General features: G+C 34.6%; 1 protein-coding gene across 2 annotated transcripts in view; it reads right to left on the bottom strand.

Moving 5' to 3' along the window:
- Nucleotides 1-15,203, bottom strand: part of Rip11 (Rab11 interacting protein) — a 153,255-nt gene that overhangs the window by 76,304 nt on the left and 61,748 nt on the right. For both annotated transcript variants that reach the window (XM_085823922.1, XM_085823923.1), the window contains exon 2: nt 6,628-6,666. In XM_085823922.1, the coding sequence (XP_085680048.1) occupies nt 6,628-6,666 (39 nt within the window). The remainder of the gene's footprint in view (nt 1-6,627; nt 6,667-15,203) is intronic.

Genomic DNA, 15,203 nt, shown 5'->3' with positions numbered 1-15,203 from the left:
ACATTTGGACTTGCAAATCAACTTCAAAAAATGAAAGTAACCCCCCCCCGAAAAAAAGAAACATATTGTTGTAAGTATCTGTACATATTTCAATTCTATTTATTGTACTTTTTTATTTTCTGTATTGCTGTAATATTTTGTACTGTTTTACTTATTTATTATTTTTAAAACAGTAATTTTATAACTTATTTTGTGTTTAATGTAATTTATAGCCACCTAGCTTGCATAAAATTATAGATTTTTTTTTTTTTTTTTTTTTTTTTTTATTTTGTGTGCAACGGTTTTGGAATTGTAAAAATAATTCTCTTAGAACTGGTGATATAGGCAGTTTCGTTCGTTGGCGATATTTGGTAATTTCTCGCCAACTTGGCAACTTTCTGGAAGATTCACGAAAACATATTTCCGAAGCCCTACGACCGAGTCTTCTAAAAGTTTCTAGAGCATCTGCAGCAGAATACAAATACGGACCGGGCAGCTGGGTAGTTCTATTGTGAAACAGTTGCGAGACTTAGCGGTTAACTGAACTACGAGTTAAGGCTTACCCTGAGAGTTATATGACGAATTTAACAACTTATTTTGCGTGTCAGGAGGAAGTGCTGAATATCTGCGTTCTCCTTGAGTTATTCTCAGTCTTTATTTGTGTACTACTTATTGTGCCTATTTTCCTAATAAATTGTACACTTCTTCCTGTTTATCTGGACTTATTATTCAAAGAAACATTAACGATTCCGTAGTTCGAAACAAATGGTGTCGGAATTTGGGGTTTCTTTGAATGCCAATAATCAGGAGAATGGAAGAACAACTGAAAGTCACAATGGAAGTTATTGCTGCCAGCCAGAAAAAAGGTAGCCGCAAGTGCCACTGAGATGAAGAATTCCATCGACGGACATGCCGCTGAAATGAAGAGGGAAGCAGTAGAAATGAAGACTGTGACACACGCGAAGGGTGCGGAAATGAAAAACACCATCGAAAGAAGTGCTGCTGAAATGATGAAGAAAGTATCAGAAATAAAAGAAAGTATCTCGTCAGACCTCACATAAAACGAAGAATATTGCTGCTGTCGAAGGGAAAATTGTCGGTGCTATGAACAAGAGAACAGCCACCACAGAAGGGGAAGTTAAAAGTGTAAAATTTTCTCTTAAATGAAGAAATTTAAGATCTGAATCAGAGACTGGAAAAGGAGATTCTAAGACTAGAACAGAAAATTGTAGAGCCGGTTTAATCCATAAATGATGTGCCAGCTCAACTTGCTTTGAACGTTCTAGCTCATCCTGCTTTGAATAACATTCCAGACCAGTTATCTCTTTCCGAAATTAAGCTCTCACCATCTGATGGGAAGTGATCATAGTACGTGTATAAAACGCAATTCAAAAGGATTTTTGAAACAAATCAGTGGAAGCCTAAATGTGGCAGTCTGTTTGGGAGGAAAGGCACTGGACATTCTACAGACGCTACCACCTGAAAAGCGTTCGGATATTGATGCTCTAAATACGCTAGAACTGCGGTTTGGAGAAACATTACTTAAGGATTACTATGGACTGCAGGTTAAGACTCGAGAGCAGAAAACAGGAGAGGTCCTTCAAGAACTGGTAATCGACAAGAAAAGTTAAAACAGCTAGCATTCCTGGATTGCGGGCGTGAAATTAAAGACACACCGAGTCTTACTTAAGGATTACTATGGACTGCAGGTTAAGACTCGAGAGCAGAAAACAGGAGAGGTCCTTCAAGAACTGGTAATCGACATGAAAAGTTAAAACAGCTAGCATTCCTGGATTGCGGGAGTGAAATTAAAGACACACCGAGTCTCTAGTATTTTGTGGATTCTGTCAGGGATCTTGAAATAAAGAAAGCGCTTGGGTAGAGTGCACTAGTACATGCCATTAAAGCGGAGATTGAGCAAAATGCAAGTATGGAAATGGAGAATAGAAGGCAGTAAACATAATATTAAAGAATCGTATTTCAATAATACTGTAATTCTTTTGCTAAATTATGCTTATAAGAATACTTAACCTAATGATATTTCAACGCAGAGCTATTTATTATTTCGCTATAGGAAAGTTATCGCTCTCACTTTTAATCAAATAGCACAGATAGACATATTAAAACATTAAAAATATTTTACTTGTCAACTTCTTGTGTGTTTCAATTCAAAACTATAATGTTCAAGACAAAAGAGATCGACTGACAGGATTAATGAATATGCTACAAACTAGGCGGTTTGCCTTTTGACATTATAGATTACGAAGAATAAGTTCCTGGCAACATTACTGGCTGCTTCTATCGACTAATCGCTCAAGCTCACTTACCAACCTCGGACAGCAGTGGGAAGTCCTCCGACCAATGCAAATTAGTACTAAATTTATCCCAGAACAGCTCGCTATCGTTCACTCTAATAGACACAACAGCATTAGCTGTTAACCTGTCTAATTTTGGGTGTCTGCAATGCAGATGCTGAAAGCAGTGGCGGAACTATTTAAAAGAGTGGATCCGAATGAAACAAACAAGACGAATAATAAAAGTAAGATAAAATGTTGGAACTGTAATGGGAAAGGACATTTAGCGTTATGCGCAACCAGTTCAAAAAACGGAAAATATGTTGAAAGAGCAGCAGAGAAACTAATTTCTCCAAATATCTTCTGTTCACGACGAAATCAAGGACTATGGTGGATTCGTGTTTTCCAACCCGCATGATAACAGACATGGAAGAAAACTGGAAAATTCTGTGAAATGATATAGCTCGGCAGTTCAACGATCACCTGATACTGCATACGACTTCATCCTTGAATCTACAAACCGTGAGAGAAGATGAAATGCCAATGCATTGAAAAATGATGGTACACATAAATTTGCGTTTTGTGTACATAAGCACATAGTCTATGTGACTGATATAACTGATTCATATCTCCTCGGATACGACTTTCTAAATAAGTATGGATTTTGTTTAGATGTCAAGAATAATGAATTGCGCACATCTAATGAACAAATACCGATGTTTGGAGTAGATGAGAATGAAATGAACTGCTACACGATAATTGCTTATGATAATATTGCAGAGTCCTATCTAAGTATTACTAATAGTTATTTTAATTTGCGAGCCTTTCTTCAATTCTCTTATTTCCCCTCACATTTCTTCCTCAGGATGCAAATGAAGTAGTTGAACAAGAGTATTTAAACTGTTGGAACGAAAAGGTTAGACAGAGCGTGATTTCGCTAGTGAAAGTGTACGTTTCCTAGTTTTTTCTCCAGCTATTAATCTTTGAAGTGGTCACGCATTCTGACCATCTAGTTTAGTATATTGCCAGTGTAGGTTTCTGAATCAGCTTGACAGATTATATTGAATTGTATAGTCTACCACTACATCTTTACCTTTAAATTTATTGTTAAACTAGCCGCTACGCTGCCAGCCTTCGTCTGGCTTTTAAATGAATCGGAAAAATAGCTAAAGGGAACACCAAACATTAAATTGAAAAACTGCACAGAATTTTTTTCTGCAAAGCAACTTTATATATATATATATATATAAAACACCCCACAAATTTCAATAAAAATATATTACATTTAAAAAAAAATAGAATGAAACAAGCAATATCTCTTAATACAAATATTAATTATCCTAATAAATAAATTCAACTTCCCGTTGTCTTCTCTCGACAAACGTCCAGTATGCAAGAGAAACATTAAATTTAAAAACTGCACAAAATTATCGCCCTCATTTTTACGAGTGGCAACAGTGCTAATATCAGCAACAATGGCTACGTGCCATTGTTGCTGATATGAGAGAGAATAATCGATTTGATGCGATTTCATCAAAAAATATAAAATTTGGAAAAAAAAAAAAAAAAATGAAAAAATGAAAAAATTGTTTCGAGATGCATTGGCTCTTGTCTAGATGCACACTATGTACCAAATTTCGTAGCCCTAGGTCTAGTAGCTTACGCGCAGAACGAACTAAAGACACACACAGACTCTTATTATATGTAGAGATTATCGTTTAAATTCTCACCGCAAGTGGACGGTGTTTTGGTTATAAGTACGTAAGTCTGTGCTATCTGTTAACTAGATCGTGATAAATAAGAGTCTTTTACACCCTGTGTTACGCCTGTGCGAGAATTCGCAAGGTTTAACATTCAATTAGATCTAGTGACCATTTTATGATAGCAAAACATATCAGATCTCATAATATTGCTATCTCTCTCTAAGAACGGAATGCATCAATGGTGCAATCAAAACTTACGAGAGACTGCTCGCGCCTATGCAAATAATTCCTTTTACTAAACCTAAGGAAGGGGCACTTCGACAGCATTGCACCTTATTCGGTAATGAAAATTAGTTGTCCCTGGTTTTGAGGAATAGCACTGCCCGCAACGTGCAATCCTCAGCAAAGTTGTAAATATTTGTAGATTTTAAGCTTATTTATCGTATTTTTGATTTTCTGTATTCCTGTAATATTTTGCATTGTTTTGCTTATTTATTACTTTTATAATGGAAATTGCATGGTTTATTTTGTACTTAATGTAACTGATGGCCACATATCTTAAGTGTTTATTTGATACATAAAGTTACAAACGTTTTAATTGAGTGCAACGGTTTTGGAAATGTAAAAATAGCTCAATTTGAAAATAAGATATAAGCAATTTCGTAACTGAAAGGCCTTGGATATATTTGGCTATTTTCCGCCAACTTGGCGACTTTCTGAAAGATTTGCAAAAACATCTTGTAAAGTCATTAGGTTATTTTCATGCTGGAGACGGGAAAAATAAGCAATGCCCTCGCCGGGACTTGAATCCGAACCTGCGAATACGCGCTGAGTGTGCTACCGTTACACCACAAAGGCATGTAGAAAGGAGGGGGAAAATACCTTATATACTTCCTTTTTCAAAGGACGACCTTGGATTAGGGGACCCAATCACCAAATCCTGGTGGTGAAGAATCATCATCCACCACCTTTTAGTTCAGGTGCCACTGTATAGTCTTTAGGTTTTTTGATGCCTGGAGACGTAAAAAATGAGAAATGCCATCGCCGGGTGTTATGACTGCCGATTTGGCCGTTAGGTAGCGTTCAAGTGCATAATTTGATTTTGCATACTTTTGTGGCAACCCTGTTGTACTCTGTTTTGAGAATTGTTACAAGAACTGACTGAGTCGGTAATAATGATTTTGAACTCTTGTTTTAAGAGTAATTTAAAATAGCTAACATGTTGTAAATAAATTTTGTAAATAGTTAGTTCGTCTGTTGATTTATTCACATATTGAAGTAATTTTATTGTACCGTTTTTACGGTAAGAATTATAAGACTAACCTGCTTGGAAGTGCAAATGGTACTTCACCAGGACTCGAACCTGGACTTCTTGAATACGCACCGTTACTGCCGTTACATCAGAAGGCATGCAGAAAGGAGAGAGAAAATACTTTATAACCTTTTCCAAGCCCTACGACCGATTCTTCCAGTAGTTTCCACAGCAGAGTGGAGCTGGGGAGTTGGTTTAGTTACGAAACAGTTGGGAAACAGCGGTAAGGCTTAACGGTTACATGAACTACGAGTTAGGGTTTACTCTGAGAGTGATCTGACGAACTTTACAAGTTATTTTGTGCGTTAAGAACTGCTGAATATCTGCGTTCTCCTAGAGCTACTTCCTGCCATTATTGTGCCATGTGTAATATTTATTGTGCCTATTTTCCTAACAAATTTTCATTTCTTTCTGCTTATCTGAATTTATTATTAAAGAAACACCCGATGCTCACAACACTATATATGACACCTTTATGAAATGGTCTCAAACTCGAGTTGCATGCGGGCCGAACGCGCGATCTAAAAACGGTTGACGGGCCAGAATTTTTTTTTAACAAAATTAAAAGAAAAAAAATTAAATTTCGTTACTAAATATTTATCAAAACATACATACTGATATTTCTTTCAAATAATTCTAATATGCTTATTTAATTTTTCAATAATTTAATTTCAAATATGAAAAGCATGGAAACTTTCCAATTTTTCAGAGAAAATTTATTAAGCAGGACAAAATTTGAGAATAAGTAATGGGAATAAGGTCTCTTTCTTATTTAATAAGTTTTTATGTGACGCACAAATAAAAATATATATGTTTTTATATAAATCATTATAAAGTTCTTTTTGCTTACTGAAGATTGATACTATGTGGCGTTTCGATTCTGATAACATGTGCAGCCTAACAAAGAAATTACCAGAAGTTATCTTTATCAAGGATTGTAGATGCGCATATCGGTCATTCGGGTTCTATTCTCATTATTTTCAACTGTGGAAAAAAACTGTTCGAACATAAATGTATTCCAAAGTTATTCTTAGAGCAAAAATTCGTAACTGTGTGTGTTTAATAGAAAATAAACACGGACTTCAAACAACTCTGCAAAAAATACACTGAAATTGTAACTGAATTGCATAAGTGAAATATCTTCGCGTGCTGCATAAAATTGCTTCGGGGGCCGCATGTGACCCACGGATCGCCATTTCGAGGCTACTGCTTTGGTGTACTAATTTAATCGATGTCAGAAGATTCAGAAAAATTGGAAAGCAATTATTGTTAATTTTTAATATAAATTTTTAAAATCAAAGTTTTTCCGTTGAAAGAACAATAGATATAATATTTTTACCTTTCCTTCCTTTACTGTGGAGATTTCGAGCTCGTTGGACTGAAAAAGAAAAAAAAAAAAAAAAAAAACATTCAGGACAGGAGAAATTACATACAATGTGATGATATAACAAAGGAAAGAAATTCATTATATTTGGCAGACAAAAGAAATGTAGAGGTTTCTGAATCCATTAACTAATGCGCCAATAAAAATACGTATTTTGAGATTTTTGATGTGAAATAAAAAAAGAAAGGTGAGACATAAAAAAATATTATTGACAAAAATAAATTCCAAGAAAGTACATGTTCATGCATAATTGCATTGCACAGTGACTGTTTCTTTTATTTGCAAAATCAATTGAATTACTTTAAAGTCGTCATCATGATAGCGATTCCAAATTTGTCTTTCTTTGGAATCCTAAAACACTATGCAAAGATTCGTTTTGTATGTTACAAAAATTGTATAATTTGTATTACTGGAAAAAAAATAGTGAATCGTGATTAGTAAGACAACTTATATACTGAACTTATTTTTTATTTATTACGTTTTTGTGCGAATTGAAGGAACTTTTGATTAAAAGTTCAGTGATTTTAAAAATTTTGTGCTGATACTCAGCGTAAGACAGTTGTTTCAAATTTAATCAGAAATCTCGGCGATATAAAAGAAATGTATTGATTGCCACTTGACAAAAAGCAATATATTTTTCTTTCAAATTTAATACAGAAACTCGACGATTTAAAAGAAATGTGGTGCCACTTCCCGAATTAAAATAACTTTATGTTTCACGCGGCATTATGATGTTGTTTAGTAAAGCGTAAAATAATTTAAAGTTTATGCTGTTATAGATTAGCAAACTAAGCGATTTAAAAGCAATAAACGCAGATTCGTTTCAATTATTAATTACTAATTGTATCTGTGAAATAACACTAGGTGGATTCATTAAAATCATCTACATATATGAAGAAGAGTCTCCATTTGCTTCGGATATATTAATTTACACAAATCTATAGTTTTATTCCAATATGATGAAATTTTGCACACCTGACATTCAAAAGAGGTAGGCCTATTCAGATAAGATATAGAAAAACATCCTACGAAGTGCTTACTCAATAGGGTTTATATCAACACAAAATACAACATTGCTCACGTCCCCCTTGTTGTGTTTCCGCTATCAGTAAAGTCATACACGCTAATCAACAAACTTATAATTGCTGTTTTTACAAAAAAATAAATATTAATATTTCTACCCAGGTTCAGTTTTGAAATCATGTCACCCATCTTAGGTTCACTTCGTCGCGTGTGAAAGAAGTGCGCTCTCTATCGGTTTTTCGCAAATATTTCAAAAACGGCAAAGAAATTGACCGTACCCCCCGTAAGTAAACAGTAACCCCCCCAAATTATATATATATGTGTGTGTGTGTGTGGTATCAGTTAGTTCAACACAACCACCAGAGGGCATCAACAGCGAGAGAGAGGAGATAGATTTGATTCCACGCGAAGGTGGTAACAAACGAACTCTGCTAAAACAGCAAGCGCGAGTAGCTGCTGTGTAGCTATTTTAACCCTTTAACTGTCAAGTTATTTTGATGATTTGGGTACACAAATTGTCAAATTTTTTTATTGGAAAAACCAAATGTTTAGTACAAAATAAATTATACTTAAGTAGTTAAAAATTGATATTTTGACGTACATGGGTAAAATTTTTAAAGTTTTGTAGCCACTGCATATTTTCTTTGAGGCAGCTGTCACTCAACATGGCAGTTGCAAAGTTCGCTTCTAGTGGAGCATTATTTTCTAAAAATAAAAAAAATTAACTTTTTTCTAAAACATAAATAAATATAAGTGAATACCTATTAGTAGTTCAGTAATTCAGTCTTATGTGGTACAACTGGAAACACTTTTCCAAGCACAAACCAACTCCACAATCACTACACCAGAATCGTGATTCCTTCCTTATCTTTTCCCCTTTTTTATCCTTTTTCGAACAACACACTTTGCACTGTCTTGTAGGCTTACGTTTCGCAGGAATAGGAGGAAAATGGGATATAAAATGTCGTTCAGTAAGACGGGCAGGGTTATCTATTGTAGGTGGTCTGCCAACATTCTTTTGTCCAGAAGCTGCATCATCATATTTATGTAAAAGCTCTTCTACAACTTGGATTCGAAATTCTAAAAATGTAATACGTTTCCCAACTACATTTTTATAGAGCAAATATGAGTTCCAGAGTACCTTGTCTAGTAAATGTAAAAATATCTTTTTATAATATTTTATCTGACGTTTTCGGATTGTTGGATGAAAGGATATTTCCTGATCACAGCGATCTACACCACCCATAGTTAGACCGTAATTAGAAACAATCTTCGGCTTGAGTATATCTCCATTTTTTATTTTTGAGGCTGACCATGGAAGTATCATGAATACTGCTCATCAAACACACATCCTTCATCTTCGGTTGAAGAATCTAAATTATCTATATAACGTTTCAAAGAACTGGACGCTATTTTATAACAAAAAGATCCCATGCACCTTGAACCAAATAACCTCTAACCTTTGAAATCTTCAGTAAAGTGCTGTCATCTACTGAACTGAGCGCACATTAACTTTTCCCGAGATACAGTCGGGTTTGACAAAGAGATGAAGCCGAAATAAACGTCTCCCGATATATATTCGGGTATAACAATACGATGCACTCAAAAAAAAAAAAAAAAAAAAAATTACCCCAAGTAATACTCGGGCGTGACATTTTCGAACACTAGTGCTGTGCCCAGATTATCTCGGGCATGACAGTTAAAAGGTTAAATACTACTTAAAATAATGCAGAACTGTATTTGTATCTAACAAGCGCGAGAACACGTAACGGTACTGTTATTTTAATTCAAATCTGTAGCTATTCTATTATCAATTATTTTTCATTAAATGTTTTGTGGTGTGGAAGTGTTATTTACTTAAGGATATCATCTTCAACTCCCCACCCACATATATACTATATGATATTTTGGTAGTCAGGCACATGAGTTCCGGACATTGTTGTGGCTGAGTGTTAAGGCAGCATCCAATGGCGACACAGAAGGATTTCACTTTTTACTATTCCATAGCTTTATTTCAATTTTCACCGCAGATCATTTTTACTTTAGATGAAATTCTCCAAATTACATATTCAATAGTGATTTAATCTAAATAAGATTAAATTTAGACTTTTTGCGTCATAATTATTCTAACAAAGGAAAGATGGGTTAAGCAGCAGCGAAGTGTTGTAGCGCAGAAGAAGAGAAGCAATCTGATGCAAAATGGCGCGACTTCGTTATTTATAGAAGCGGTTATGTAACAGGCTGGAATGTTCTGGAAAGTACTGGTCTAGGGAAAAGATCCTGAGTTGCAGAAAGTTAAGTAAAGGTTGCTGGTTCGCATAGAGCAAAGCCGTCCTATTTTTTACATATATATATATATATATATATATATATACGTGTGTGTGTGTAAGATAAAAAATGTATAAATCAGCTTTATAACTTTAGTAGTAGCCACTCGATTCCTCATTTTTAATTTGGGTATTTCCTCTCTCTATTCTAAAATTAATAACTTTCCTGGATTGCGTTTTCCTAGATTAATCTATGCGACAGAGCTTGCGTAAAGCTCATGACGTAGCTTATTCGGAACTTGAACTCAAAATTTTGAGAACTGAAACTTTTCTAACCTTAACCAAAACCTTCCTCTTGGTAAGCTTCCATAATGGATAACTGCGCACTTAAGCTTTTTTCTTCTGTAATGACGTTTTCTCTTCCCATCGCAACAATATCAAAATTGGAGACGCTCTTGAATAGGCACGATTAGAGTGTCAAGTAAATTGTGGCCACACATATCGATTGAAATAAAAAATGAATATTTAATCTTACTCAGCTGCCAAGTTTCCTACTCATTCCTGGTCATTACTAGACAACCTCATATTCAGCATGGACAAATGATGTGAAACCTGCACAGCAAACAGGGGAGATCATATTTCCTACTAAAGGCTGGATGTTTCTTGCTAGACACCTGTCACATAGATGTTTGTCCCTTCTGTTGCATTGTGCTCCATGCTGCTTTTCCAATAAAGTTCCTTTCTATATTTTGATATCTTTTTTGAGGAGTTTTGCTTACATTACCCATGTTCTTACATCTTGGGGATCTTATGGTATTATTTTTGTTGATTTAGAAAGCTTTTGCACACCATTATATATATATATATATATATATATATATATATATAAAACCGCATCGTTCTTAATTTTAGTTCAGTGTATAGAAGACTGGAGAGAACATCAGTTTAGTAGCTGTTAGTTCAGAGCGACTTCGGAGTATTAAGATATCCGTAAGAGCTTCGCCTTTTAGATGCGCTCTATATTGCATTGTTTGACGTTCTTAGTAAACTGAAGTGTAAGTACTGGCTGTAATCTGCGATACCGTGAAGAGCTGTACAAATATTTTTGTGGAAAATGGTAGAACTGTGAATGGTCCTTTTGGTAAAATAAATTTTATCAAGCTATCATCAATTCAGTGTGCATTCAATCTATCTTTCTAGAATTCTTTCCTTAAATGACGCTAAAAAAGTGCATTTCAACACGAATTCATTCCCGAGCAAATACGCTTGGCAGTAGCACGGAAAAACCGTGGAAAGCAGCCGCGCGAAACTTTACAAGAATCAGAAAAAAATAAATAACGAATGTGCATTGCGACATCATGCGCAAGCATCGTCCTTGGTACAAGATTAAAAATACAGAAAAGTAGTGAACAGAAACAAACGTTTTTAAGGAATGCGCGGTACTCGCAATGTACAGGTGCTCGACTACCATAAAAAATTAGCATCGCGAAAGGAAGGTTAAGAATATAACAAAAAACATTCCTGATATAAATGCACCTTTTAAAACAGAAACTTGTCTCAATAAATGTTAATTTCACTGGCCCACGCAGAAAAACTGCACAATTTCAGAAAATTTAACAACTCACTAATTCGAAGTGGCAATCTTTTGGATTGAGACTACAAATAACGGCGATTATTCAGAGTTCCACGCAATGAAGATTCAAAGCTTAAGAAGCAGATTACTATGATTACAAGTTTTTGAAACAACAACATGAAAGATCTTAGATGATGATTAATTGCAGATTTAAAAAAGCTAGCAGAACTTAAGATAAGACAAACTACAACATACCAAGCAGCAAAAATAAAATTTAATAAAATATTAGCACATACGTATTTAACATTATAAACATTTACAGGCTTCAGTTTTTACCTCGCGTCGACTAAAGGTTGTAACAAAGTACCGGATTTATAATATGCCTAATATAATGCTTTATTGTTAGAAGATGAAAAGTATTTTTACATAATTATAACAGGTACATGTTCTGATTTAGGAATGAAAAATAATGTCTCGCATATATCCTCCACGACTTGTTCTACTACACCGTAGTCTCTCGAAGAAATCCGTAATCACCTTCTCACGTATCTGCCTATTGGGACGACTCACGTTCAGTTGTTTATTTTTACTCTTTAAGTTCGGATTTGTTGAGACTTGCAATAACACTGTCCTCCACAATTGCGACGTCTTCAACAAATCGACTGTATCGAGTGCACGGTGATTCGAACCTGTGTCCTCAAATTTCTTTATCAGTCTGCGATTTGTTGTTCCACTACGTGCATTTTCATTTCAAAATATGGCAAGCTTTCTAACAGTCTGTGCATAACACTCACCATTCTTGTAACGAGTTTTCACAATCAAACGTCGCTACCTTATATTTGGCACTAAAGACTTTTTTGACAGCGTATGTTGCAGGTGCTTCTCGCGAGGAAGGCTCTTCAAATTTGAAGTTGACTAAAAAACATATTTTCGATTAGCAAAATAAGCCAAGTAAGACTTAAAGATTTGGTAATGCTTTCCGTCGAAACTTCAGCAGTTAAAAACATTAATTTTGATGAAGATATAAACAAATTTTCCGAAGTCAAAGCGCGGAGAAAAAAAGTTTCAGATTATCTTTTTTTAAAAGAAACAGAGAAGTTTTTACAGAGTAGTTAAAACAAATTTTTAAATCATAAAAAATGACTGATTAATAAGTTTCTTTAAATGTATGTTTGTCTGCTAGATGTCTATTTGTCTATTAAATTGTCTTTTTTGGTCTATTAATTGCCTATTTGTCTATTAAATTCTCTTTTTTTTTTCCTCTCTAGTCTTAAAATATTTTGATTTCTAGATCATTTTAACTTTTATCATTTTAACAAAATTTTAATTAAATAAATATTAATTACACATTTGTGTTGATAAATGATTTCTATGATGATCATTCCAGCAAGGGGAGCCCCTGGGAGATTTCCGCCCCAGAGCTCGATAGGTGTAGCTACTAATGATAACGTGCAGATCAAAATGAATTTAAATTTATTGATGCTATAGAAATAACACGAAAAAAAAGTTAAATGATGGTATTCGTTTCAAAGTATTTATTGTAAATATATTATAAATAATTTTCTTCAATTAAAAACCAATTAAATTATAGGCTATTTAACTACTAATAAAACGCAATTTTAATAAAAAAAAAGGGGGGTTAACCACGGCATTATGTTGATATAAATTTAGAAAAACCAGTTTTTACCCATGGCCAGTGATACCTCAAATGTAATACAAAATTTCGTATTGCAAACCTTTCTCTTTTTATGGGAGCAATAAATTAGATTCTGTTTATAAATGATCAACCGTAATTGACACTTATTTATAGTTCGTAGCAAAAGACGGAACATCGGGCATATATTGCGCTGACTACATCCGATTTTTTTATCCTAGCGTGTGGTTGATTCAACAATCCAAAAGCACACTTTTGATAAGCCATTCTGAAATTAACACATTAAAGGCGGGATGCGTAGTACTACGATTTATCTCGACTGTAGTTTAAAGGCGTTAGTCGTATTATTACGGTTTGCAACCACATTGCGCAATCATGCGCCACTTTACATTTGTATTTAGAATGTTTTGTGGTTTGAAGCTGTTCCAATACAGATTGGCACAGAAATACAAAAATAATGAAACCAAAATGCGTAATAGAATACAACAACTATATGAAAGGTGTTGATAAGGCAGACCAGTACCTTTCGTATGACTCAATATTGCGAAAAACAAGAAAGTGGACCAAGCGGGCTGTAATGTATTTGTTAAATTGTGCATTTTTTCAATTTCTATTTAGTATATAACTTGCATAATAATAGTAGCTTGACATATAAAACATATTTGTTAGAATTATCAGGCTGTCTTATGACTGACAAAAAAAACCGAAGATCTGGAATTGATGGTCATTGAAGAGCCACAACCTGGTACATCGAACTCGGCACCACGGACTCCACGATATAAAATTGATCCGCCTGGACGTCTTTCGCAAGGCATCAAAAAGCACAAATTAATTCGGATAGAAAATAAAGGCAAAAAGTTATATGCCCAACGAAACTGTTTATGCGGGACATAAAAAAAGAAAGTTGACTTGCTTCAAATGCGAGTTTTGATATGCACCTCTTCACCGTGGCGACTGTTATCAACATTATCACACTCATAAAAAATATTAGATTCTTCTCATAAATATATACTTTAAAACGTTTTTTGTAATTAGTGTTTAGTTCTTTTTAAATGTTTCTTGTAGTTTTAAGAGTTTAAATAAACATTTTTAAGTCTCAATTTTTTTTATAATTACACAAAATATCGCCCGCTCTAGGACGAAAGACGAGGCGAAGCGGTCGCCGCGTTACCTAGAATACTTTCGTCAAGATCCCCCGCCTTTAATGTGTTAACATTTCGACAGTGAAAAGCTTTCCCTCTACCCTCTTCGCAGTTTACAGAATGATAATTTAAACATGGAGAAATAGATTATAACTCTGAAACACGGAAGCGGTGCAGAAATTTTGTACGAACGCAAAAACAAAATTAAAGAGTTCTCCGACTTCATCAAGCACGAGAACAATTTCGTTCAAAAGTGTCAAAACAAAACTTTCGAAATCAGGTTATGGAACAAGCGCAAAGACAAAAAACTTGCATGCACGCGTGACAAAAGCTGTCAGTTTCAGCAGGCACAAAACGATTGTGGCAACAAAAATGACGACTTTGTGGGAATAGGCTAAATTTTAAACTCGACGCCGAAGCCAGCCGTAAATCACAGTTCGAAACATTTCGGAAAAGAACAAACGCATTCCCCTCCGCAGTAGTAATCGCAGGCATAAGAAATGATAAATAACTGCCGCCGTTGCAGTAAAGAATTTGCGTTTGGAGAAGTAAAGCTTCAACGATACTACAGCAACGCCATAGAGAAAAACTGAGTCGGAAATGTGTAAGACGTCGACAAACTTTACAGGCGTAAAGAGAGGCTTTGAAATTCATCTATGAATGCGATCCAAAACCGCCAACAAAACCTGAGAACTGTCAGAGGGCTGGCTATATTGAACGATTTAAAAATGTGAATTATTTACATAAAACTTATTCTTATTTCTTTGATGTCAGATATACTTTTATGTTGGCACCTTTAATTTCGTTAAAAACCCATCTCATGACATAAGGTAATAAAAAAAATCAATGTAATGAAAGATTGAATGGAAGAA

Source organism: Stegodyphus dumicola, chromosome 9 (genome assembly GCF_044657685.1).
Source record: "Stegodyphus dumicola isolate Sdum_Otavi_A_Nest chromosome 9, ASM4465768v1".
In the NCBI taxonomy this organism is placed as follows: Eukaryota; Metazoa; Arthropoda; class Arachnida; order Araneae; family Eresidae; genus Stegodyphus; species Stegodyphus dumicola.
The sequence above is the reverse complement of the archived record's forward strand: the minus strand, read 5'-3'. Positions and strand labels throughout refer to the sequence as shown.